We start from the raw sequence: 27977 nt of genomic DNA, 5'->3' as shown, positions 1-27977 counted from the left end.
ACTGCGTGCAGAGCATCTGCGCCTCTAGTTTCCCCACCCACCTGCTGCTGCTTTCTTTCCCAGCCCACCCACTGCCGCTTTCTTCCGCTGCCTGCCCTTCCACCGGCTGCCGCTGTTTTCTCCCACCCACCCCTGCCGCTGCCGTTTTGTCCCCCCTGCCATCATTTTGTTTCCCGCCTTTGCTCTCCTCTTCCCCTGCTGGCAGCTTGCTTGCGAACTCTTGCCACACATGGGATTAGCGGCGGGTACGCCTAATATATATACAGATTATTCTGCATGTATAACTTGTTACTCAACCACTTTTAAAAGTTATATTTGGACCATAGCTGAACAGATGCATTTAGAAATCTGATGAACTAGATCTGAACCAAAATTTTGAATGGCTGAACTTCCTGGTTTCTGCTATCAAGTGAAAACTTTTTCATTAGTAAAGGCTTTTGCTGGGATCTGTTAATTATACAAGCTTGTTTTTGTTGCTGCACTCAGTTTTAGCCATTTTACTAATTTAAATATGAAGTTTTTAGAATAATATAAGTTGCCTTGAATGGCGAACTGCTTGAGAGTTGATTAACATGCTTGATACAATACATTTGGCTTGGGTGTGTGTTTCCATTTGCTGACCTCTTCACACATGGATACTAGTCTACCACTCTTGGTGCTATGTTGAGAAGACCCACAGAAGAACATTGGGGTTATATTTGCCAAGCTCAGTTTTATTATTCTGTATTGCAGTGGTATCATTTACTTTGGTAAATTCTCTATTGTTTTCTTTAATGCTGAAAAGTAGCTTTTAATCTCCATTTTGAAATTCAGTTGTAAAAAGTACAAATTAAGCCCCAACAAAAAACAAAAACGCTGCAGAAGGTAATTAATAACAGTTTTACATTCAGAATGTCAGGTAATCAAACATTATCAATACTAGATCTGAGTGTATTCAGATTAAAATTAAGAGTTAGCTAACATACTATGTTGAGTTACAGAACAAAAACCTGCAGTAGAAATGCTTTTTAAATGTCAAAAGTTAGAAGTTTACTAAATGCAGCCTGATACTTGCTGTGTCATTTTTTAAAAGCATGCCATTTGTAATAAGGCAACTGTTCACACTCTAGTAAAATTCTTACATGCTACTGAGGACCCAACTAAAGAAAACACGGATCTTGAGTCTTGAAGATGTACTGACTAGTTGTAGTTCTCATCAGTTGTTGTTAATAATAATAATATTAATAATAATCGCAGCATAAGAGCATAGTTGTTCTATACCAAAGTGCCTATTTTCAAGTTTAGTTTTTAAAATCTTTTTAAAGACAAGAGTTTGGAATTTGTAGTATGGAAATAAAAGTATACCATTTTATTTGAAATTGTGAAATGTTGTCTTGTCTTTCCAAGATGGTAAAGCTATATGATGTACCTGTGCTTTGACAGAAAATTGTAGGTGTTTGCTACAAACACAGGACTTTTTTTTAGTTCAAACCATGTCTCTCTCCTCCATCTTTTCAAGAAAAGTGATGCTCTTCTCAATGAGGAAATGTAAGATGCTGCTCCTTCCTTGTATAAAGCAAAGATAATTATCAAAAAGGTACTGTGGCCAGGATTGAAAGTGCTATTTTTGGTATGGCCAAAAGCTAAGTGCACACAGTGAATTTTTTTCTACTCAGTTATTTGAACAATAGGCCCCATGCCATATCACAAACATTTTTCCAAACTCTTCTCGGTTTCAAAAGTGGTTTGTCATGTGGTCAAGAAACATACGTCTAAAGCCTCTTTGGTTTGCAGTAGTAGTAATGTGGTTCCTTGGATCCTGGCCTATAGGTAAATACGATCTGTAGCATTCCAGATTAAAGTTAGGTGGGAGTCAATTTTTAATAACACATGATTCCATTCAATACACCTTTTGAAGCACCACAGAGATTGGTGGCCCCTTAATCACTAGTTTATTGAACTTGCGTTACCAGGCAATAAATTAGTATAAGAAACTATAGGTCTCACTCTTTTTTACTTTAATGATTACTTATTTATTAAATTTGTAAACTGCCCCGAGCTTCCATCTCTGGGCAGTTTACAACATAAAACAAATTAAGACAAAAATAAAAACTTTAAAACAATTTAAAACCACAATCCAGTTAAAAAGCTTGGGTGAAAGAATAAGTCTTTAAGGACTTTTTAAAAGTTGTCAGAGATGGGGAGGCTCTTATTTTGGCAGGGAGCGCATTCCAGAGTCTTGGGGCAGCAACAGAGAAGGCCCATCCCTGTGTAGCCACCAGACAAGCTTGTGGAAAACGAACCTTTCTGGATGAACTCAATGGGCGATGTTGCTCATAGTGAAGAAGACAATCTCTTAAATTTCTTAATGAGGGAATGTCTAGTACACCTGTGCTTTGCTATTGTTCTTATGTTTTGCTCAGGAATAAGGGGTGTGTGTGTGTGTGTGCGCGCACACACACACACACACACAGAGTTGTGGTAGCTGAAATGAAATAAGGGAGCACAAATACAAAAATTATAGCTTCTTGGTTTTGCATTAACAATATAATAGTAATACTTGAGCACAATTTTGGCTTCAGTTTATAGCCCTTTTTGGTCCCATTTGTCTGTGAAATAGATATAATTCCAGTTGTTATGATGATAAACTAGATGATATCAGCACAGGCAACATAATGTTTTATACTTAAAATATATGTATCCCTGTTACTGTAATCAACTACATCACTGCAGCTAAAGGATTGGATGTAGTGAAATCAAGAGTTTGCAATTGGCTTCAAAGAAACTAGAATGTCAGCCTACTGAGATTAAAAAATATATAATGTTCAGAAGCATGAACTGGCAAGATTTTGCAAAATCAATAAGGAAAGAATGGTATTCACCTTGACCTTTAAGGAAAAAGTGAAAAATGTAAGCAAAAAGAATTACATGAAATATACTTCTTTTTTGAAAATAGGGGGATGGGACATATTTGAATAGTCAGTCTCCTTTCAAGGAAATCTTTCACTTTACTTTCACTCAAAGTAAAAAATGAAGAGCCAGCAAGAAATGTACTACACAGTCCATTTTATATGACCAGCAAAAGTGACAGGTCTGAAATCTTTCTGATTGGCATCTTCTTATGTTTTCATGGAAGAGGGAGCAGAGAAAACAAGAACCCTGACATTCTTGCCAAAGAGGAGCCAATTAGGATATCTCCCTGGTGAATGGGCAGTATTGCAAGAAAGCTTGAGCCGGTCAGGAACAGGCCATATTGGCCCACAGGGACTGAGCAATGAGAGTAATCAGCTATGGGTAGTTGACCTATTGACAAAGTGATTACGACTTGGCTGCAGCCTTACCTGGGTTTTAACCTATTGGGATCTCATAAAAGTGCTGATGTCAAACAGGCAAAGTATGGCTTAAGCTGGCTTTTAAAAGAGAAGCCTTAGAAAATATTTGCATGGTTTCTTAGTTGGAAGACGTCCCGCTGTAGAGTATGTGTGTGCATGTCTGTGTTTGGGTGTGTTGGTGTAAACAGAAGAAAACAAATAACTTTTGATAACATCTATGCAACAACAAAATTAAGGGACATTCTAAAACATCAGCTTCTCTATCCATCTTCCATTCAGCTCTCTACCAAAATAAAGCATTTATAGATACATTTCCTTCAACTCACAAAACTGAGATCACCAAGAAACATATCAGAAATGAGATTCCGATCACTTACCTAAACCTCTTTACGTCACACGAGATCTGGTCTTAGTGATGAAGAAAATAACTCCAAAATGATGATAGACCTTCTAGGTAACATATTGCAATGTGAAATATAATTTCTGTCTAAGATTTTTAATTTCCGTCTAACACTAAGAGAACACAATGCAGCATGAACGGAAAGTGACATTAAATTTTTGAAAGATGTTGATTAACAGCATTTTTCTGTGATGACGCCATTGACCACACAACAACAAGGATCTTCTACTTCAGATCAGCACTCCAAAAACTTGGATGTCAAACATCAACAGAAACCCTGTCTTAGAAAACCTTTCTAACAAAAACAATGAACAGCCATATACTAACATCAACTTATGACAGTCTTTCTAAAGATGAAAGAATAGCTCTAAGAAACCTTTAGAAAAGGATTGGCTCACATCCTAACTCAGTATAGGTGCTCCTAACATCAACACCCATGCAAACTAGCCCCCTTGCTAGTTCCAAAGCACAAGTACTCTTGCGCAACAGTGCAAATACTTTCAGAGCTTGCTCTCCACCCGGAAGCACTCTGTTAGAATGGAATACATCATCTGACTCTCAGTGATGTGTTTCCACTCTCAGAATCCTTTCAGACCAAGGGCAAGCTCTGAAAGCATTTATACTCTTTTACAAGAACGCTTGGACTTCAGGACTAGTGTGGAGGCTAGTACAGCATGTGTCCCCATGCTGCTTTAGTCAGGATGTTGGCCAGCATCATTAAACCTCCTTGACAAAGGTGGTGGTGTGGTACTAAAACCTACAAATTACATATCTGAAGGTCTTAGACAACTAAATGACTATAAGTCATTTACAAATTCTTCCAGAAAGACGCAACACCATAGCTCAGTAACTACATTTCTAAAACAATATAAGGATCTAAATATGAAAAATTACTCAGGAACAAAATAGCTGATCTGATCAATTCAAATCAACTCCCAAAATATTTTATATGTTACCTGAGATCCATAAACCTAACAACCTGGAATGCCTCATTGTCTCCAGCAACAGCACAGTTACAGAAAGGATATGTCTGTATATTGACTCACATTTACAAAATCTAACCTCCAATCATATATCAGAGACATCAAGGTTTCCTAGAGAAAAAAGGCCTTGAATAAGTAATATCAATTTGATAACAACACTGGTTCCCCATCTTTGCAGCATTATGAGGGCAGAGAGCAAGAGCTCCACCCTCACAGGGAGCTGGGGAAAGTAGCTGTGCTGAAGGCTTGCTGTGCAGCCCAGTGTGTGGGGAAGGGGAAGAGGAAGTGATGTCCGCTTCTCTCCCCTCTCTGCAAAAGCCTTTGTTGCTTCTACAAATGTCCCTAAAGAGTGTGCCTTCCCCCTCTGCATGCTGAGTTGCTCAGCAAGCCTTAAGCACAACTAGTCTCCTGGCTCCCTGTGAGGCTGGAGCTCCTGCTCCGCCCTTGCGATTCTGTGGAAAATGTGGGCCACTGTACTTATAACATTTGATGTCATTTAATTTTACACTAATGTGCTACACAACAATGGAATTCAAGCTCTAAACGAGTTTCTAAAGAGCAGAGTTTCTAATGAACCTCCTAACCACCTTAGTTACACTGAACTTTATTTGTAACAAATGCTACCTACAAATAAACGGCACACACATGACTCCATATTATACCAATCTATTTATGGGCTTGAACAAATTATCCTAGAGGATCAAAATACAGACAGCTCACATGGTTGGATTATATTACTGATATCTTTGTAATCTGGACAAATGGCAAAGATCAGGTTCACTTCGAATAGCACCACTGAGAATTGATGAATTCCTTTCCTTGATGTTCTCCTGCCCATTGAGTATAGTCAGATTCTCACAGATCTGTACAGCAAACTATCTAATGCTCATGTTTACTTGGACTGGAGTTCCTGCTACCCAGGGCATGTAAAAAGAGACATCTTCAGTTTAGCCCTCAGAAATGAATGTATATGCAACAATATTGATAAATAGTGCAAAAAACCTAATAGTGCAAAAACCCTAACAAACGTAAGGAGGACCTTCTAGAAAGGACCTTCCTATAACTTTGACATCATATTCTTAAAATAATCTCTCCTCTTCAAACAAACAGGGAGACTGTCGGCAAAGAACATTGTATCTCATTTGTATCTCAATGTATCTCATATACTTCCATCTAGCTGCATCTCCAAACTACTATGGTAGCTAACTTCTTAGTTACACATAACTCACATAACTGTGAATCATGTAACTGAATCCCGTTACATGTACAGTAACTGCACAGTTACATGTACAGTTGCCTGTCAGGGGTGTAACTACCATTAGGCAAGGGGAGGAGGCTGCCTGGGGGCCCCCACGCCTCGAGGGGCCCCCCAGAGGCAAGTCACATGTGAAGTGAGTGTGTATCAGCGAGGGGCCAATTTTAAAATTTTGTCTCTGGGCCCACTCCAGCCTTGTTACGCCCCTGTTGCCTGTACTTACCATTAGGGAAACAATCACCTTCAAAAGTAGAATAGTTTGTAAAACTAGGTGGGTTTTTTTTTTTTTTTTTGTAAATTAGAACATCACCTGCAAGTCCAACAATATTATATATGTTATAGAATGCAAGTGCCCTAGATGCAACATTCATACACTGGAAAAATAGACCTTTGTACATGATTTAGAAACCTTAAGTCAGCTATTACAAAGAAGCCTAAACCATCTCTTGCAAAGCACTATCGTTCTAATGACCAGCACTTTTCTAACTTTTTGTAGAGAAACCATCTAATCCAAGGATATTAGAAGACAGAGAGAACTTCTGGATCTATAGACTTGATTTAACCTGTCCCTCTCAAATAGCCTTAGTCTTGAAGACAATAGTGTGTGTATGTGTGTATTTATTTCTCTGGCATGTGACATTCTGCTGAGAATTCCTCAGTTCTCAGCGTTCTTTAAACTGTCATACAGATTAGCAATATTTGTTTAAATCACAACTGTGTGTTACTGAAGAAAGCAGAAGCTGAAACATTGGACTAAAAATATTTTAACATTATATATATATAATGTTATATATATATTTGATTAAGTGCTGTCAAGTCAGTGTTGAATCTTAGTGACTACGTAGATAGATTCTCTCCAGGATGATCTGTCTACAGCTTCGCCTTTAAGGTCTCTCAGTGGTACATTTATTGCTATCGTAATTGAGTCCATCCACCTTGCTGCTGGTCATCCTCTTCTTTTCTTCATCCCTTTCAACTTTTCCCAGCATTATGGACTTCTCAAGGGAGCTGGGTTTTAGCATAATGTGTCCGAAGTATGATAGTTTTGAGCCTCGTCATTTGTGCCTTGAGTGAAAATTCTCAATTGATTTGTTTTATGATCCATTTGTTTGTTTTCCTGGCTGTCCATGGTATCCTCAAAAGTCTTCTCTAGCACCAAAGTTTCAAAAGCATCAATGCTTTTTCTATCGTGCTTCTTCAAAGTCCAGCTTTCACATCCATAGAGTGTCACGGGAAAAACCATTGTCTGAACGATTCTAATCTTTGTAGGTATCTACATTACTTTTCATGGCATATAAATATCCTTTCCAATGCCTTTATTACAACCCTACCAAGTGCTAGTCTGTGGCGTATTTCTTGACTGCTGGATCCTTTACTGTTGATGGTGGATCCTAAAAGGCAGAAGCTATCCACCTCTTCAATGTCTTCATTATAAATTCTGGAGCTGGTTGCTGTACCTATTGTCATTAGTTTAGTCTTCTTGACATTTAGTCATAGCCCCATTTTTTCACTGTGCTCCTTGACTTTCATTACTATAGTTTGCAGATCATCTGCATTCTCAGCTATCAGAGTGGTGTCATCAGCGTCGCATAGGTTATTGATGTTTCTTCCTCCAACTTTAAAACCACACTCATCTTCTTCCAATCCAGCTTCTCTCAGTATATGTTCATCATATAAGTTGAATAAATAAGGAGAAAGTATTCAGCCTTGTCTGACTCCTTTGCTGATCTGGAGCCAGTCTGTTTCACCATGTTCTGTCTGGACTGTGGCTTCCTGTCTTGTGTATAGGTAATCACACACACACACACACACACACACACACACACACACACACACACACACACTTTGGATAAGTGCAAAATTATTAACCATCCCTGAAAGAACAAGAAATAATGAATGACATTCAAACTAAGTTACTCAATAGTACTATTTAGGAGTTATTCTAAAAGACCAGTTAATTTCAGTAGTTCTGCTATTGAGTAATTTTAGTCAGGATGTCAACCATCATGTCTAATTTTTCATGTGATCATCAACTGCTTTCTTCAAAGCAGCACATGGACTTTAACAGACTTCTTGGCAATTAGAAAGGTTAAGCTTTGCACTTGTATGGATGAAGCACTTGCTAGGAGAGAAAAATTAACAATTTGGTATGTTTATGATGATAGTTACATAGTCAACCTATGCTAAAATAAATTATTCAAATTTAGATGTTTAGTTCTTTAGAACAATTATTTGAAACCATTCAGTTCTCAAGTACTTGATAACATTCTAAAAGTAAAGAAAACTTCTTTGGAATAGAACAAATGAAAAAATAAAGTACATCAACAAGCATATTATAATGTAATAGGAATTCTGTTTCTCAGTTTAACACTTTTAGCTTTCTCCCACATGTTCAAAAGAATTATTGGGCTATAGGAATATATATTAGGTGAAAGCATGTACTCCTAGTTTTGACAGACAGGAAGCAGTCATGTAGTCCATCTAGGTCCATCTTAACATTTAATTCTGAAACCTATCCATGAATAATATTTGAATTAGTTTTGCAGATTTAGGTTTTGATAGATGGGATGCTGCAAGACCGCCTCATAACCAATCTCACTTCAATATCAGGCAGGCTTTTCTGTTTAGTCTGTAAACAACCTTCATCTGTTGCTGCCAGGTGGAGATCAAAGCGCAAAGAAACAGATTTTTTCCTTAAGCGGGGGTTGTCCTTAAAGAAAGAGCCTTCCCATTCTTTAATCACTTCATCCACTTTTTCTGTCCTGAAACAGTAAATTAAATATTAAACACAGTTATGAATGCAAAAGATCTCTTCAAGGTATAATTCCATAAGTGGATGGAAAATGGCATGACCGGACCACACACGAAGATACTTTTGTTTAATTGCAACAGAGGCTGCTTTTTCATCACAAAATATGTTTGGAAGATGTAGCCTTTCTGCATTTCTTCTCTTGTAAAATAAAAATGGCAGTAGTGATCTTATACCAGCCTACAGTGTTCATTGGTAAAATTATCACCCAAGGTTCCATACTATGGAAATGGAACAGAATAGATGTTCTTTAGAATCTGCTTTCACAACCTTGTTCAGCTGTTCTGTTGAACCAAGCAGCGCTGATTTTGGACTCTATTAATTCAGCACTGTGTTTAGGCTCCCCCCCCTTTTGCATTAATTAAAGTTGGTAATTTTTTCTACCATATAACATTTTATCATTCAAACAAAATCAAATTATTGGCATCAGTTTTACTACCCTATCAGCTATAATAAATGTGCTGATATGCCAACTGCAAAAGTTAGTTGATTATAAAAATTCAGTACCACAGTGGAGCTTAAGACACTGGGTAGCCTTTACACTGAGGCCATTCTCACAACCAACCCTATCTGGGTAGGGCAGTGGTAGCCTAGATAAGATTGGTTGTTAGAACTGCTGGGATTGTTCCCAATCCCGGCACTCTTCCCCCGGTAGTCCAGGTTTGAGTAGGAGGACATGTACATGCCTCCTACCTCACTGCCCGGTTGTGTGGGCGAGCAGGCTGCCAGCAGTCATATTTACCATAAAAGCTGGGGGAAGGGGTGTCCCGGCAGTCAGGGATATCCCCGTGCACTATGCTGCTTGTGTGGTGCACTGTGGGATATCTGGAGGCTGGCTCTTTCCCCCACCTTCTGCTCACCATTCTGGTTGCCGCTGTGCCACTTGCCTGGGCAGAGCCCTTTGTGGGCTTGGATCGTGCAGGGAGAAGGCAGGTAGGCTCTTGCCTTCCCAGCAGCTCTCTCCAGCTACAGCCTTGGTTGTGTGAATGACCTTATAAGCAAGTTGGTGCTAAGTGGCTCATCGGAAAGATCCTTAGAGCAGCAGCTGCCCTACTAATATTGGCAAAGTGACATGACCATCTTGAGTGATGGATTTGGGAGTCATTAATGGTGCTAGTGCTTCTGTCCATTTTCTGTTCATTCCATCGAGGACTGTGCAGGAGACCTCCCTGATAGGTTGTTCCCCTTGTTAATTAGCAGAAGGAGGGAATGCCAACTTCTGCCTCAAGCACCAAAGCATCCTAGGTTGGATTTGGCATTAAAAATATTGCTTTACTACTTGTATACATGCAGTGTTGCCTGTTTAACTTACTGTATTGTGCCATGAGCTGCTGCACTCTCCTTTGCAATATCTCCATTTAAGACTGCTTGCTTTGTCAATATTTCAACTTTTTCAATCTCATGCTTCTTTAGTTCGCTAGCTGTATACAAAAAATGCAAAAGTTTAAAACTTTTCACCGTTACACAAGAGGGACCTATTGCATCAGCATTAGTAGACATTTTTTTTGTTTTCTGTGGCTGCTGTTTACACCTTGTCTACCCAACACAATGTACTCCTCTGTTACCCTGATATGCAACTGATGCCTAAAATGACTGGTATCTTGGTACAGTGGTAGTGTTTCAGGAACAGTGCTGATGCTGGGTAGTGCTGGACCCATTCATTGCTCTTTAATTAAGTATAGTTTGCCACTGGACATACCTGGGCACTTTCCAGATTACATGCTCCAAGAGTTTCACTATGTATCCACTAAGTGTGCTTCTGTACTCCCTGTGTTTTGACATGGCAGTCCCTGTGCTGACAGCAAGGTGCCATTCACATATCCAGTCCCTTCTTTTGGGTTTTATCTTTCTGTTTCAGTGCTACAACGGTGCATGCACGTTGCAAGAAAATAGCTGTATTTTCCCATTTTAGGAGGGTTACAACGCTGTTTCGGCAGTGTAAGTGGTGTGATGTGCACGGTTCATTCTGCAAGGACAGATGGTTTGTTAATATCAACCCGTTCTGCTTTTGAATTTTTTTTTTAAAAAAAAAAAATTCCATTAGTGCTCTTACACAATGGTGCAATGCTTCAATTTTATTTTCATTTGCTTGTTGCTTTTCTCCCTGATGCTAATTCAATTTTAATTATATCTATTTTGCTCAGCTCCATGTTGTATGTGTTTTCCCCATCCATGAGTATCTAAAGGCCTACTCTGCTTTTGATATTACTTTTTTTTTTTTTTGGCTGATGCTCTTGTACAACAGTGCAACACTTCAATTTTTTTTTATTTGCTCTTTTCCCTGATGCTAATTCAATTTTAATTATAAATATTTTGCTCCCCCAGCTAGTGGCATTCTGCAAAGCCACTGGGGATTTTTAAAAAAACCTTGTCATGTCATCGTCAAGGGGGTAGGCCCCCCGTCCCCTCTGTGACCCCATTGGCTCAAAATGGAACAGGACGAGGGAGCGGATAATACATTTCAAGAGGAATATGAACAGCCCCTGCCTGGAAAGTACATTGTAATGTTCGGCAATATGAACGGCCACAGCCCTACCACAAACCACTAAAGCCACTTTTTATTCATGCTTTCAAACCGATACAGCAAGATGTCGCACCTTATACCACTTTTTACCAGCGTAAAGCTCGCAATCCAGAAAACGCCCTGGTGTGTCTTTGATGTAGGTAAACTGCTAATCCCTCTTGATTTTTCAAAATAGACACTCCCCCTCCCCCCGGCAGTGTTTTTCCACTTGCAGGGCAAACAATAGGGGTATTTGTAACTTTTTTCAAAGAGGAAGAAAAGCAACCCTAAGAAGGAGGGCTCAATTTTGAATGGAATAATAGCTGAAGGGGAAATGATAAAGTAGCCACTCTTACCCCCGCTCCATTATATTAAACATATCATTGGCCTTTAATCTTGGCTTTGGTTTCCGAAATAGCAGAGCAGAGGGAAGTGGGGCAGGGGTGGGAAGGGAAGTTAACCCTTTGCCCCTGCTGTGTTCTGAGTCATGCCCTCTCCTGCAGCTGCCATGTGCCTTGGAAGAGAGGCTGTGTTGGTACTAATGGCAGTCAGTGCTTTCCATTTGTTCCAGTGGATTATTGTCCTATGCCCCTTGACTGCTGGCTCAAATTAAGCCTTGCCTCAGTTTTGCTCTCTCCATATATTTTGTTGTTTGGTCTTAAGAAAACTCACGTGAAGGCAAAATAAATGCTATTCTGCTGGTGGTAGGTCTTTTGTCATCTTTTCGTTCTTTATGTGTAGAATAATGAAACCTAGAGGGGGAAAGGAAGAAATTATAACAATATAGAGAGGTTATTTGTGGCTATATTTTTCTAAGTGGATAGAAACTGACCCTTTGCAGCTCAGTAGGTTGTGTCATTTCTGTGCTGGAGTACAGGTTGATGCCGATTGTAATCTGCATTAAATTTGCTGGTTATGCATTGTAATAGCTTATTTCCAGGGTCACCTCAAAGCCATTTCATATTTCTGTCCAGAGGAGAATCTCTTTGTAAGAGAAAGTGTGCCTGCTGTCTTGAATGGACCATGATGTGAATATTTCATTGTGAGTATATGTATTAGGCAACCAACGGGCACAATATTAGGTGCCCCTGATCCCACCTCTCAACTGTGAAAAGTTCCAGGAGTGCAGTGCTTCTCAGAATCTGGTTTCCCTTGGAGGAGATATCACTGGATATTTGTGGTGTCTTTGTAATATGTGGCTTACTTACATAAATGTAAATGTAAATGTAAAACTTTATTTCGGTCGTAGACCAGCAATTACATAAATGTATAATTTGAGCATTGGATAGAAATGAAAAATAACTGAGCATTCTTAGCAACAGATTACATCAGGTTCCCAGAGAGCAAACCTGTACCCTAAAAGGTGCTGCTAGTCTTCTATCAGGTATTTGCATTCCAGGCTATTCCAAAAGTCTGTCTGACTCTCACCTAGACCTGTTTGTTTCACAGTGCCCTCACAAATATGCCTCCAGTTGAGGAGGAAAAGGAAGGGTAGAGAAAGATGTTGCCTTTAGTTCCTCCCCTCAGGAGGGATATGTGAACTCCAAGGCTCTACTTATGACTTGCCTCTCAGGATGATGCAGAGCCTTCTGCTGGGTCTCTTGGCCCTTCAGCCAGTTACTGGTCTACCAAAGAGGTGGCCATTCACAATGAACAAATTCAAATCCTGCAACAGTGTGGATAAGGTAACCAATGAGTGCAGTTTGAACCATTTCCTAGCTAAGCCTAAATATTTGGATTTGCTGTAGTTCTAGTTGCTTTTAGGGCTTTGGTCAATAAATGGATAGAAATTTAATCAAACAAATAAATAATACTAGTCAAAGTATACTGGCTATGTCGTGGGGATTTGAAGACTGTGTGTATAAATACCTTTTCTCCTCCTCCTCCAGTAGACTGCGGTATGTTGCTATCTCTTGCTCAAGCCTCATTTTAGTGTTCAGTAGTATATCGTGTTGCTGGAGCTGCTTTTCAATGCCTTGTCGCACTTCTTGTAACTCTTTCTCCAGGCCTTCAATCTCTGTTTCAAAATGATTTAGCTGTGTCTGATACCGCTGTTCTGTTGCACGGAGAGAACGTTCTAAGCCCTTTTCCTGTTAAATTGAGTTATTGTTAAAATTTCAAAATGTATTTCTATAAGTCACTTTTTATTAAAGGATAACTAACTTAAAAAACAAACAAACACCAGCTGGATCTGAATTAATTGTCTCTGCTAAATGTGGTTTTAAAAAAATCAGTATTTGTAATAGGCCTTTTTATTGCTGAGAATATAAAGCATAGTTTTATTTAATTGAAATTGGCTGTAGGTATTTGGGTGCCTGGACCAAGTCTGTGCCTGTTAATGTGAACTGAATATCCCACTTTCAGCCCATATGTCCTTTCCTATGGCATTCTCCTCCCAGGTCATCTTTCTCACTTTTCCTTTTGTGTACAATCTAGGAAACAAGGAACAAGTCACAAATAGTTGACATTTAGCCCTACAGAAGCAAGATAGAAATAAAAGCCTGATGGGGGCGGGGAGTATAGGTTGGCCAATTGAGATAGCCTGATGGAAGCAAGCTGATGACTTCCAAATATAGTAGAAGTAAAACATGATTTTGCCAGGGCTGCTGGACAGTTCATCAGGGAAGTAACTGTTTTTGCCATGCAGTTTAATCTCTCCTACTGTAGATAGTCACTGACAATCAAGAATAAACTCTACAAGTGGTAGAGGAACATCCCCCTTTAGTTCCTTCAAGTACATTGCCAGTTCAGATGCATCCAAATTAACGGTCTTTCCACACTTTTGTAGATTGCCTGTCTACATGTTATCTGAACTGCATAACAGTAGCTTCTCTGTGATAACTTCACCCTCACCCTGTGATAAAGTGTAGTGCCTCTTCTCATATGGAAACTCTCAGTGATGTTGGGAGTTCCACATCAGAACCGGAAATTCCTATCTTCCCTGCTAATGAGGCAAGGTGAGGCGGTTCCCTGTAGTGATGGATTGGCAGAAGCAGAGGTTTAGCTGCCTCTCCAGACCTGTTGCTGCCTTCAGCCTTCTCATCCTGCTCAAAACATTTTTAATGGCTTGCCAATCACTACTGCCCTTCCACCTCCTCCTTCCCTGAAGCATCTTGCCCTGTGCAGGGGCGTAACAAGGCTGGAGTGGGCCCAGAGACAAAATTTTAGAATGGGCCCCTCGCTGATACACACACACAAGGAGGGAGGCAGGGAGGGAGGGTCGAGAGACAGAGAGAGAGATACTAGCCAGGTCGAAGGAAGAAATACGAAGGAAGGATCATACTGAAGGAAGCTCTGAGGGTGTTGGGGAGTCATGTGACTTGTCTCTGGGGGCCCCCTCGAGGCGTGGGGGCCCCCAGGCAGCTGCCTCCCCTTGCCTAATAGTAGTTATGCCCCTGGCCCTGTGCCTGTTCAAAAGGCAAGAGGATGGGGAAATTAGAGCAGCAGGAAAAAATAAAATGCACTTACTGCCCCTCCATCCTCTGTTTTTTAATAGGTACAGGGTGGAATGTGGCAAAGAAGAGGAGCAGGAGTGGGAACTGCTGCCCACCCCCTCTACCAGGTAGAAGGAAGGGGGACTCACTTTGCCTTCAAGGCTTTGCAAGGGTTGGACTGGGAACTCCCTTGCAAGAGGGGAGTTGCTGGCAACCTTCTTTCTTCACATGGAGCCCTTGCAAGAGTTGGAATTCCTAGTCTGATCCTTGCAAGAGAGCCACACAAGGAGGGCGACTGCGAACAACATTCCCTTCTTGTATGGAGCCTTGCTAGGCTTTTCAGGGGTCAGATCAGGAGCTTCCAACCTGACCTTGTAAAGCTTTTGCAAGGGCTCAGCACAAGGAGGAAGGCTGCTGGCTGAAAGGTAGCCAAAATAATGAGAGACTACCAGCAAGCAGCCTCTTTTCCTCAACCTCTGCCCCCTTTAAAAAAGCTTCAATGGTGAGGGGGGATGAAGCCAGGTAGGGCAACATTTTTTTGCCTTGACTCAAGCATTCAAGTACCTTGGGCAACACCTGTAACTTCCTTACTGGTGTGGAAACACTTCAAGTTGAAAATTTCTATACGAGTAATAGTACTAAATGTTCGAGTGGCAAAATGGAAAATCACCAGTGGAAAGGAATTACCATGGAGCTGTCCATAGAATAGAATAGTTTATTCACAAATGTTAAGGCTTTTTAAAAGACCCATTCTTCCCACTGTCACACTTTGCCCCATTATAAGCAGCACTCAATCCTTCCTTCCTTTGTCATTGCTCTGCTACCTTCTGCCCTTGATGCATGACTTACTTTATGGACAGTCCCTATTTGAATCAGGAACAATAACTTGTAGGCCAGCCATAATATCCAGAAAGCAGTAGTTTGGGATGGTCACATGAGCCCTGTCCACCTTGGCATACTGTGTGAAAAGTACCAACATAAAGGTACTTGCTGCAGAATGGTTCCTACAGAAGTAAAGTAAAGTTGCGCCGTCGAGTCGGTGTTGACTCCTGACGACCAAAGAGCCATGTGGTTTTCTATATTGCTGCTGCCCAAATATCTAAGTAAATTTGCCTTGAGGTATATCATGGCAGAATGGCTTTGGAATAAGAAGCTCAATTAGTAAAACACACTCATGTTATTTATACATACAAGGAAGGTCAAGGGTTACCTGGGGGAATATATTTTTCATTTTCCGTTTCAGACTTCTGGATGCATTCTTTAACAATCAGTTTGTAAATTTTCTTTAAACTTCAGAGCAATTTTGGTTGTTAAAATAGATTTAGCTTCTTTCCATGAGCTTTTCATTTTATTAGTGTTATAGTGGAGAATCTGTTAAAAGTTTGGATTAACTCAGGATGTGTGCAGACATACCATGATGCAGATATACTTGCGTGTTTCAGTTTGGACATACTTTTCTCTGTAAAAGTATAACCTTCAATAGAAACTGATTCTTCAGGTTATGTCACCTAAAAATAAGCCGGCCATAGTTTTACTTGTCCTCTTCCAGCTTACCTGCCTACTCATACAAGGTGTGTTGCCCAACATCACCACAATTACTTCTGCCTTCCATCACTTCTTCTAGCACTATTGTCGAATGTTTGCACACAGAGTTTGTGCCAGCCTGAACTATAATTGCATTTTTTAAAAAATGTGCTTGATTGCAAGTTTAAATGTGCAAGCATCTCATTTCTTTTCTTCAAAGAACAATCACCCAATTCTCCTCGTTAATTGGAAGGATTCCAATTCTGCTAATATAGTGGAATCTTTCCCTTTACCAGATCACAGTTCTGAATAGGATCCAATGACTCTATGTAATATTCAATTAAAGCAAAAAACCTTCAATTTACAGGATAATTATGGGTGTGGCAGTTCCAACTGAACTGTTCCTCCGAAAAGTGGGGAGATTCGATGGTCCACGATGGCCAGGGATGTGTGAGACATGATGTCCAGTTTGAGATATTGTACTGGCTTACAAAATGGTGAGTGCTGTTACATATGCAGCCTGTGCAGGTAGTGGACTGGAGCAAGGAGAACCTAGCCAAATTGATTTGAGCGCACTCCAGATTGATGTTATGGGCCCCTCTTTGTTCTTAATTTGTAGAAATCCCAAACATTTTTATTTTGACTAATCCACGAAAGCACATTGCATGGACACAGGCCATCTGAAGAGACCTTTTCCAAAGCAATTGAATCAGTCTGTGCTTCCCATCCCTAGTCAAGGCTAAAGATTATAAAGATGGGGGTGGGGGGAGACCCAACTGTGGTTGTGAGGTTTCATGTGTATTTTTCAGGTTTTACTCCTCATAACTTTGCCATTTTTCCAGGTGATGGAATACTATTTTACCTTTTAACATTTTCACCTGTTTTACACAGGCCCTCCCATGTATCTGACAGTGGCATTGAAGTTGGTGTGATAACTGTGATAAATACAAAAGACACAGCCATAAATGTTCATAAATAGACTCACAATATTGTGGGATAGGCATGTGAGCCAAAGCCAGGGGTAGAGTATCCATTTCACAAGCCTGAAGTGCAGTGTAGTTGCTAACCACAAAAAATGATGGAAGGCTATACAGAGGAAGTATAAAGGGATATATAAATTTGCTGAACTTGCAGAAAAATGTAAATCCCACAAGAATTCACCAAAATTTTTCTTGTGTTTATTTTTGTGAACTGCCTAGAGCCTTTGGAGTCAGGCAGTATAAAAATAAAATAAAATAAAATAAAAATAACTGCCCACCTGAAGACTGAAAGCTGAAGCAAGAACATGCCTCACATAGTCATTTAGGGATTAATTATTAACCATTGCCTTAGTAACACAGTTCTCAGAGCTCATAAAACATGTCTCTTTGGGGTGTAAGAAGCATGTTGCTCCAGTGTTCTAACCACTGGTGTGGGCAGAGGAAGCAGATGGAATGTGATTCAACAATGAAGTTAATAAGGTTCTCAAAGTGGTTTACATTGAAAAAGAAATAATAAAGATGCTTCCCTGTCCCCAGAGGGCTCACATTCTAAAAAGAAACATGACGTAGACACCAGTGACAACTACCAGTGATTCTGTGCTGGGCTTGGATATGGGCAATTGCTCTCCCATCTTCTATCTTGATATAAAAAAATGAATGTCTGTTTGTCTGTCTGTTCCCTGTACATTCCCACACCCTATGAGCTATCAGGACCAAGCTTTGCAAAGTGACTTCCTAGGACCCTATGAATAACATAGGGTACCCAGGAACCCTGACAACCACCCCTCTAAGTTTCTATAAACTGTTATTCTAAGCCCGAGCAACAACAGGTACTTAAAGCTAGTTGTTAAATAAAAAGAGAATTTTAAAAAGATGCCCCAATGCTCAGTTAGGGGTTCTGTGTGTCAGCTTCTTTGCTCAGTTTCCAGAGGTTATATGTATAAATATATGGGCTGTGTCAGATACATTGTGGAGCCCAGTCTGGTTTTTATCAAGTTTTTAAAACAAGCAGAGATTTGCTCCTCAGATAATCAACAACAACATGGTTTGTTTTCACTGTTGGTGATTTAGCCATTCCTTTCACCCAGTCCTCCCAAATGCAATTCCTAGTTTTCCCAGCCTGTCTGATTTCTGGCTGTGCTTCACCCCGTCACTCCCTCCCTCCCATTGGTTGCCAGTTTGGCACGGCCGTGGAAAAGCTGCACAAGCCACTTTGACTTCTTTTGCCCGCCCTTGGTGGCTCTTAGTTGGTCGGAGCCCAGCCCTGGCGCAGGTACGAATTAGGGTAGCCTGGAACATTCTTGGAATAATTTCAGAGGGAATCTGTGCTGCAATTCATGCAGTCTGACGAATTAAAGTGGCCTATAAAGTGAGCAGTTAAAGTGCGCAGAAAGGGGGATTTACTGTCCCTTCCCCTGTCCCCTGCTGGATCAGACACAAGACCCATCCTGTCCAGCATCCTGTTTTACATACTGGCCCACCAGATGCCTCGGAAGCCCACGGGCAAGAGGTGAGGGCATGACCTCTCTCCTGCTGCTGCTCCCCTGCAACTGATATTTAGAGGCATCTTGTCTCTGAGGCTAGAGGTGGCCTATATCTACTATACTAATAGCCATTGACAGACCTATCCTCCGTGAATTTGTCTAAGCTGCTTTTAAAGCCATCCTAGCCAGTAGCCATCACCACATTCATTAGCTAGTCCTGATAGAAGAAGGGCTGGTCCTCTTTCATAACGGAGGTGGAGGGAGTATGGTGTTTCGAAAACAATTTCCGCCACCCTCAGTCTCTTCAGCCCACAGCTTTGCTTTGCACCAGATTAGAGAGAAAGGATGATGCTGCCCCGTGGCACCCCAACATAAAAATCTGTTTGTGTCTTGTTTTCGGCTCTTTGCCATCCGTCTCTTTCCTTCCTGCCCTTCGGGTCCCATGTCAATCATCTGGTCAATTACTATGCTCATTGCTTCTGCACTCTATATTTCACCCTCCTGGTAGCTTTTCAAGATTAAAAAAGGGCCATTGGTTTTCAGTGACACACATTTTGTGTTAAGCTTGTAGTTTTGCCTTAGGACATTGGTCCGGTTCTCACTGTGTCTGGGCTGTACTACTAGGGTAACCTTACATAGGAAGCTGCCTTATACCAAGTCAGACCATTGGTCCATCAGTATTGTCTTCGCAGAGTGGCAGCGGCTTCTCATGACATGCTGGTTTTCTATCTGTCCTTTTTTATAATCCTTTCCCCCCATGAGGGTATCGTATGAGTGTGTGGGCATTTGCAGTCTGAAGCCTATATATACTGGTCATATATTTATACTGGTCATATGTTTGCCACCTCAGTTAGAACTAAGCTATTTTCTGATTTCATAGGAACAAGAAAATTATGCAGAAAATGCTCAGATTAACAGCCACATTTCTAGTATTTATTTCCCACATTATGTACCCCATCAGACATATTTAGAAATTAAATTCCCCTTACCCCAGATCTTAGTAGGAACAAAAGTGGATTTTATTTCCCCTGTTGTGAAAGTAACAAAATAGTAGAGATGTACACAAAACAAATGTTTTGATTCGTTTTGAAGACAAATCAAATTCAAATCTGGTCTGAAAATTTGATTCAAATTTGAATCAATTTGACCCTGTTTTGGTGCCCTTTTTAACCAATTAGTGGGCCTGAGCGATATAAAAAACATGCCAAACAGTTCTTGAATTGAATCTAAATTAAATTGCAAAAATTCAGTCCAAATGGAAGTGCCCCTTATAAGGGGTGATTCAAATTCAAATCAGCTAGATTTGATTTGAATCAATTCAAATCGATTTGCACATCCCTACAAAATGGTATTCTAGCATTCAAGGGTAAGTTGTTGGAAGCCTATGCACTGTTCTTTTGTTAGAAATTGCATTTTATATATGAAGATCTTTTGCATTCTGTGTACCAACAAAGAAAAAATAGGTAATTTTGTATTTGTTCAGCATAGACATATCTGTGTGGTGGTACTTACCACAGCATGGAGAGAATCAATTTCCATCTGCATGTGATGCCACTGACGTCTAGCTTCATTTAGCTCTGCCCTGGCTTCTTTTAGCACTTCTTCGTCTTTGTTCATTCTTTCACTAGTAGCTGCTTCTAGCTGCAAGGAAGCATTTACAAAATCATTTAAACATGAGTGAATCACTGAAAGGTTCACCTTGAGTTGTGTGAATGAACCTCAGGTTTCTGTAACAAAGTTCTTCCTGTACTTCATTTATTTCTCTGTTTTATAATGTTGCCAGACCTAGCAACAGAGGAGGTCTGTTCTTGAACAGAGCTTTAACTTCTGTTCCAGCGGATAGGAAATTTAGGAGACTTGGTTTTCTTTCCAAATGTATATAATGAGTCTTCATTGTCACCAGCAACTCAGCCCTGTCATCTCGTTTCAGGGGATTTGCCTGTAACCATCCTGGCCTACTTGACATTTCACAGTGCTCAAAATCCATTTTGAGATCTGCAAGTCAAGCCTGGCTCAGGTGTGTACGGTGAAATCATGGTAAGATGGAGGCTTGTATATTCTCCCTCTTTCATGTGCAAGAGGAAGGGATTTAAAGCTTCTCTTGGCAGTTTGGAACAAACCACAGTTCGTCTGATTGGAGCTTCTCCAAATGGCAATTTAACAGTGCTTTCCTAACCTTTGCTACGCTTAGGGTAGGAGAAAGTTCATATGACTGATTTTTCATAATGATTCACAACCATTAGCAGTTGCTGTGCAGTATCTGGATCCTTAAAAAGTTGCACTTTTAAAAATGGTTTTGTGGGTACTCCAGCATTTTAGAAAGACCCACCCCTCTGCACTGCCCACTGCCTTTGCCTTCCCCACAGCTGCCTCCTCCTCCACCTTCTCCTCCTGTCTCCACTGCCATCCCATCACTCACCTGCCCTTTTGCCACTGGCCTCTTTCTCTGGGGTGCACACGTGAGAAGAAGCAACCCCCTCTGCCATCTTGCTGGCTGACTGGCACGCAGAGCGGATTGGCTGCTTTCTCTCGAGAAAGCAGCTGATCTGCCCCATGTGCCGACTTGCCAGCCAGCTGGCAAGATGGCAGAGGGGGTTGCTTCCTCATGCCTCAGAGAAAGCAGCCAATCCGCCCGGCACACCAGCTTGCCAGGAGAGGGGTTGCTTCTTCTCTCTCTTGTGCCTCAGATAAAGCAGGACAGTAGCAATAGGGCAACTGGTGCCGGGGCGGGCAGCAGAGGCAGGCAGGAGCTTTTCCAAATGACGATTTAATGCACCTTTGCTACACTTAGGTGGGGGTGGGGGGAGTTCATATGAGGGAACCATTTACAGTGAAGTCAGGACAGTGACAAAAGGTGTCATTCATATAGGCAATGGCATTATTCAGCTTCCCCCCTGATTCACAGTTACTGGGCATTATATGCTTCTTAAAATAGTAGCACTTTGGTGCAGTGTTCAAAATGGCTTAACTTTGGGCACCTCCTGCCATAGTAAAGCCGCCTGTCTGGGAAAGCTCCAGGAGGAAGCAATGTGAATGGCTTTAGTGTTACTAGATGTGTGTGTTGCATTTTCTTTGTTTAATTCTGTCTGCCCCACGCAGAGAGTGGCCTGTCACATGCTTTCCCTCACCAGGCCCCTAGGAAGTAATTTGGTACAGCTGTCCCTTGCCAAGTGTGAAGGTTCCGTTCCTGGAAATCCTCACGGTTGGCAGTTGACAGGGCATTGAAATGAATGGGAAACAGGGGGTTAGGGGAATCATGATTGGGAATGTACCTAAAAATAAAGAAAAAATAGAGACCCCCCCAATCACCCTGAAACCTCCCCCCCGCAAATCACCCCGACCCCTGGAAATTACTCCCTGTCTCCTGGAATGACCTTCCGATCCTTCCCAGAAATTCTCCCAAAAACCCACCCCAATTTTTTTTTAAAGGCGCCCAACCGTGGATACTCAGGTTGCGGATGGCTAGGGTGATGACAATTTTCCAGTCATGGATACTCAAATCTGCGATTGGGAAACCTGCGATTGAAAAGGTACGATTGTATTATGATTAGGTATGAGGTTGCTTTCCCCTCTTGAGATTCTCAAATATCAATAAACTTTATTACCTGATGTAGGTGTTGGTTACTCAACTCAGGTGCATCATGCATGATGCAATTCATTACCTACGCAACCCAAAATGGGCTCAAGGCCCTTCAGGCATATGATCTTATTACAGAGGTAGACTTAAAAAGAGGTGGAACCAATAATTTGCTCCCCTCCCACACACCTAATACCTATGTAAGGGACACATAGTTCGACAGGAATTGCCTCAGTTTGAGAGTGGGAGAGAAACCAGTGCCATCTTGGACCTTGTGAAGTGGCTTGAACATAAATCTTTCAGAACATTTCAATTTGGTACCCTGTCTTATACTTCCATCCAAGTCTTGCAATTTATTTATTTATTTTCTTTATTCAGTTTCTATACCAGTCATGCAATGAAGATAATCTGCTCAAGTAACCCTTATTTTGCTCCTTTTAATACTGTTTTCTACTTCTCTGTAATAAATTACTTTTGTTTCATGAGTTTTTTCTAAAAGGGAATCAGTTTTGCACCCATGTTTTATGAAAAAGACTGCTTAGATTGCTTAGCTACATGTGTTATTGAAAAGAGCCTGTCTAAGATAATGGCTTACAAGCTGCGCAACTTTACGAGGGTGGTTCAGACCTGCCCACGCTGCTGCGAGTGTCCAGCAAACAAGCCCACAGTGCTGCGCAATGGGGCTCTTCCACTACTACTTACTCTTGCCCAACTGTATGTTGCAACACTGCTTGCATAATTCCAATATTATAAGATTAGGAACATAGGAACATAGGAAACTGCCATATACTGAGTCAAACCATTGGTCTATCTAGCTCAGTATTGTCTTCACAGACTGGCAGCGGCTTCTCCAAGGTTGCAGGCAGGAATCTCTTTCAGCCCTATCTTGGAGAAGCCAGGGAGGGAACTTGAAACCTTCTGCTCTTCCCAGAGCAGCTCCATCCCCTGAGGGGAATATCTTGCAGTGCTCACACATCAAGTCTCCCATTCATATGCAACCAGGGCAGGCCCTGCTTAGCTATGGGGACAAGTCATGCTTGCTACCACAAGACCAGCTCTCCTCGCTAACTAGTAGCAGGATCGTGGAACAAATTAATCCAGAATTTTCACTCGAAGCACAAATGACTAGTTCTCATACTTGGGACACATTATGCGAAATCCCAGCTCCCTCGAGAAGTCCATAATGCTGGGAAAAGTTGAAGGAAAGAGGAGAAGAGGACGACCATCAGCAAGGTGGATGGACCCGATTACAACAGCAATGAACGCACCACTGAGAGACTTTAAAGGGCAAGTTGAAGACAGATCATCCTGGAGAGAATCTATCTATGTGGTCGCTAAGAGTCAACGCCAACTTGACGGCACTCAATCAATCAATCAATCAATCAAAAACTAGTAGCAGAAGAACCCTGTTGTGCAACACCGCAAGAATGTTTGTTGGGTGCTCGCAGCGGTGTGGCTGGTTCTGAACTACCCTTGTAAAGCTGCACAGCATGTAAACATGGGTATTTTCATGATAGATTTAAAGAGTCTAGTATCAGTAATTAAGAAATAGTCCTTGACAGGGCCATTCCCAGACAGCGATTTTACTTTGCTTCACCACCGAAGAGCTGGTGTGCGTTCACATATTTTCCAGATTTACATCGAAGTCCCTGCAAGCTATCGGGGAGAACTTCATACACGATTCAGGTTTTTCATTGCATATTGGAGCTTAGCCTGATTTATGTCCAGGTTAAAAAAAAATCTACTTTTTGGATTGGTTTTTTTTGGCAAATTCAAAATATCTGTAACGCGCAGTACTTCACCCCTCTTAATCCTGCGGTAAAGCCTACACAGGCACTGCATAGGCTGAGACTGAATGATTTACTCTCATTCAAATGCAGCAAGTAGTAAAAAGTTTAAAGGTAAACCGTTTTGAGAATGTTTTTGTTGAAAAGCAGTATATACATATTCTTAATGATGATAATAATAATGTGACATAGCTGCCCAAATGAGCCTCTTGGGGTCAGAAAGTCTCACAGGGACAGGAATGCTCACAAGATGGGGTGTCTGTTTCCTGGTCTAGAAAGGTAGCAAGACAGAGCACAAAAAATGAGCTGTTGAACCAGCAAAGTTTAGTTGCAAATGGAGGGATATCAAGGAGCCAGGAGCAATGCCTCTTCTTAAAGCTGAGGCGGGCCTTGATATTTTAAAAAAAGACGTCAGAGCTAGCCTCCCCCACCTCCTGAGTAGGCCCATTAGAAGGGAAGCCCCAAGGAACCAGGCAAACACTTCATCTCTGGTGCTGGAGTTTGGCCTTGGCATAATGTCATTTCTGCCACTGGGGTCTCACTAGTGGGCACTGGGCTCCCAAAACTCTAGGGCTCTTCCAAGGAGGCCACTGCAGGAGGGGCAAAGCTTGAGGAGAAGGCTTTCATTGGAGCTAGAGGTCTCCGCTGAGATGCTTCTTCTTGTACTTTGGGTCAGAATCCAGGTGGGTTCTGACACAGGAGTTTATTCTCCCAATGGTATCACAGCAGCTGTTATTTAGGGAGCAAGAGGCTCCCAGTGAGGCTCAGTGGTCTTGAGAGCCGAGTGGCTGGAAGAAGCTATTTGAAAGGGTATAGCCCTTACCATGCTTCCATTAATTCTGGTGCCAAGTGCCGAGCTCACATGGGTGACAGGGAACTGAACTGAACTGAACAGGGATAAAGGTGCAAGAAGCTCCCTGCTCCCACCTTTAACCCTTCCTGAAGTCACAATGGAAGGGTGGAGGTAAAATACCCATGCAAGGCAAGGAATACTTGCCAGGAATGTATCACCATGAAGATGACAGAAAATGTTTGAGTAGATGTCTGCCTATATTCTGCCTGGTTAGTTCCTGCCCCCAGCTTCTCCAAATTGATGTGCCACTGTAATTCATGCACCTGTCTTTTCATTATACAAAAGGACATGTAAATCTGGTTTTAAATTAAGTATGGTGCTAATAGTGATTCACATGTGTTTTACAGAGTGGTTTGATTTATAATACAGTAGCTAGTATGTTGAATTTGGATCTGGGAGACTCCGGTTCAAATTCTTGTTTCTGCTGTGAAGCTTACTGAATGCATGTTAGGCAAGTCATTATTACTAGGCCTAACCTATCAGATGATGTTTCAGGATGTCCTAAAATCTTTGGATAGAATTGTTTAAACATCTTACAATTAAATAGAATCAGTCTACTGTAGAGGTAAGCCTACCATAACAGAATAGAATAACTATTAATTCAGAACAACAGTTTCAAAGCACAGCAGGGGGATGCACTTAGCTTGCATCTAGCTTGCATTTTGTGATTCATGATTGTTATTGTAGTCAGACTGGTCATCCAGTCATGACTCAGAGATATTTATTTTTGTGTGAATTTTTAATGGTGTCGTGATGACCGGGTAACCTTTAAGAAATATGAGACATAACAAAGAAGCAAAGCATTGCAGAACACTGTGCCACCCACATTTGTCTTCTTGGGGACACCATAAATATTACCTTGAGTCTAGAGTAAAACATAGGCTTCCATCAACTTATCGGTGCTTAGAAATTTTAATCTACTTTAAAGATGGCTTCTTTACATCACTGATAAATGAAGTCTAATTTGTACCCCTCTTAAGAGAAGTAGCTTGAAATGAGGCTAGAACAGTATTGCATTTTGAGGAGGATGGAGGATTTACAGTATCTGCCATTCCATTTAGGTACAGCCAAATATGTGAATGCAAGGTGACACAACACTCCTTTAGTGTCATTTTATAGAAATATCTAAACACATTTCCCCCTAGCTTTGCATTCTAGACATACTGCAGTATAAGAGGAGGAAAAAAAAAATCTGATTCCCTTCCCCAATAAATGCTGCATTGAAAAGGAAATACTGTACCTCACAGAGGCTGAGAGAGGAACTGAGTACACATTGGATTGTCTCCTTATGCGAGTAGGTGCCTGTCTGTATGCAATCATTACCTGGGTCCCTGCTGAGAGGACGGTCTCTATCTGACTTCTGGTGATGAGCGTTTCATAGTTTGCCCTGATCTCATTGAGGAGCTGGGACAGTTCCATGCTGCTCCCATCCTCCACCTTGACTAACTGAATCTTATTGATAGGGTGAGAATGCTGCTGCTGCAGAGCATTCCCAGCCTGCAGTAACAGAGAGAGGAGGGTGAGGAGGGAGGAAATCACAGATTTTTTTTTTAAAGCTACAGAGTTCTAATTTTTTAGCAGCACTGAAGAGTCATCATTTATCCAAGGTTCCCAAACTCTGTCAAGTCACTTAATATTATGACTTCATGCATGGCCAAGGAGTCACCCGCATTCTGCCATGTTTATGACTGACTAACAGGTCAACTGAGGGGCACTTCCATATTGCGTTTTCTAACATGGAAATTAAATCTCAGTGCTAAAGAAAATGTATTTTCTAATAAGCACCATCCAGCGTGGTGATATGAATGCCTTTTTGACCATGTGTGTATTTGTATCTGGAAATGAATATATTTCACAGCTTCCTGAGCTGTATAAAGATTAATCTCCATGCCAGGAACATATGAAATAACCCTGAGTTGTTCACTCAAGCAGAATCTCTGATAGTGTGTTTGTGATTAATGATCCAGCTGTTCCATTCATCATGACAATAGTGTCATTCAGGTGGAAGAAACAGCTGCTGGCTGTGTGAACTGGCCCATAACAGTTCTTCCTCATTCAATAAAGCCAAATAAGGCAGATTTATGTGTAGGGCTTGCTTTCCTTCTTGAGGAGCAATTGGAGTAAAATAGAAAGGCTTATGCTACACTTTAAATAAGTTCTTGTCAGTATATACGTGGGATAAAAAAGCTTGCAGTAGATTGCTCCACTTATGCTCCACTGTGATAATTAACACATGGTAGGGCACATAGCATCCTGTATTGTCCTGGCTACATTAGCACTGCCACCTACTTCTCTCCATAAATGTCCATGCTGGGCGTGATCGGGTGGTATGCTGCCTCTTGTATTGAAAAACCACTGCCACAGATCGATTCTGAGAAGCAGAATCAAGCATGCAAAGTGCAGGTTTATTATACTAAATGGATTTTAAAAAATAAAACCACATTTGGTTTATTATGCACAAACACCATTCAGTGACTAACATCCTGACTAATGAAGCGCTTGCAGAATAGTGTTGCGCTAGCCACTTGTGCTAAGTTTGGAGCTTGTGTTCCTGACTAGTCCTGCACTACACACATGCCTGTGCAACGTGCAGCATGCCTAATTTGTCTTAAAGGGAACCTTTGCTCTAGAGTGCTGTAGCACAATAGTGCAATTCTGCAAATCCCCATTTTTGAAGCACAACAATGTGATCTTTTTGTGCTAGCTCAGCTTTGCTTGTTATGCAAGTGCTTCATTAGTCAGGATGTCAGCCACTTTCAGTAGAAGTTGCAGGTAATGGTTTTCAATTCCTTTATTACAATCACAGACCAGCACAGTTTACAAACAGAAGTCCAACAAAAACCTACATAACATACAGATTTATAATACAGTGGTTAAGCACATACTTAAGCATACAGATCAGTTAACAATGATTCTTAACGAACTCCTGGCAGATTTTACTGGCTATCAAACAGATAATAGAAGTGAAAATGAAAGATATGATTTCACACTTCATGTCACACTAATGGCCATATAGAATTGGAGAATCCTTGGTCAACATTACAGGGAATAGATTGTATCAAGCTGGGCTGACTTAG

At 41.1% G+C, this 27977-nt stretch overlaps 1 protein-coding gene and 1 long non-coding RNA gene across 9 annotated transcripts in view; one reads left to right on the top strand and one right to left on the bottom strand.

Moving 5' to 3' along the window:
- LOC128329163 (uncharacterized) overlaps nucleotides 1–27977 on the top strand; it is a 199736-nt gene that overhangs the window by 7168 nt on the left and 164591 nt on the right. The window lies entirely within an intron of this gene.
- On the bottom strand, nucleotides 693–26384 carry KRT222 (keratin 222). 2 transcript variants are annotated; one of them, XM_053259750.1, is made up of 6 exons: nucleotides 26224–26384; nucleotides 20196–20324; nucleotides 13131–13351; nucleotides 11934–12013; nucleotides 10071–10179; nucleotides 693–8711 (listed from the first exon to the last, which is right to left on the bottom strand). In XM_053259750.1, the coding sequence occupies exons 1-6, from the start codon at nucleotides 26317–26319 to the stop codon at nucleotides 8498–8500; spliced, it is 849 nt and encodes a 282-aa protein (XP_053115725.1). In that variant the 5' UTR covers nucleotides 26320–26384; the 3' UTR covers nucleotides 693–8497. The 2 variants fall into 2 exon arrangements, with proteins under 2 accessions (XP_053115725.1, XP_053115727.1); XM_053259752.1 differs by having other exon boundaries at nucleotides 26141–26359.

The sequence above is a fragment of the Hemicordylus capensis genome, chromosome 6, assembly GCF_027244095.1.
Source record: "Hemicordylus capensis ecotype Gifberg chromosome 6, rHemCap1.1.pri, whole genome shotgun sequence".
In the NCBI taxonomy this organism is placed as follows: Eukaryota; Metazoa; Chordata; class Lepidosauria; order Squamata; family Cordylidae; genus Hemicordylus; species Hemicordylus capensis.
Note: the sequence above shows the minus strand (reverse complement) of the source record. Positions and strands in the feature narration are given on the sequence as shown.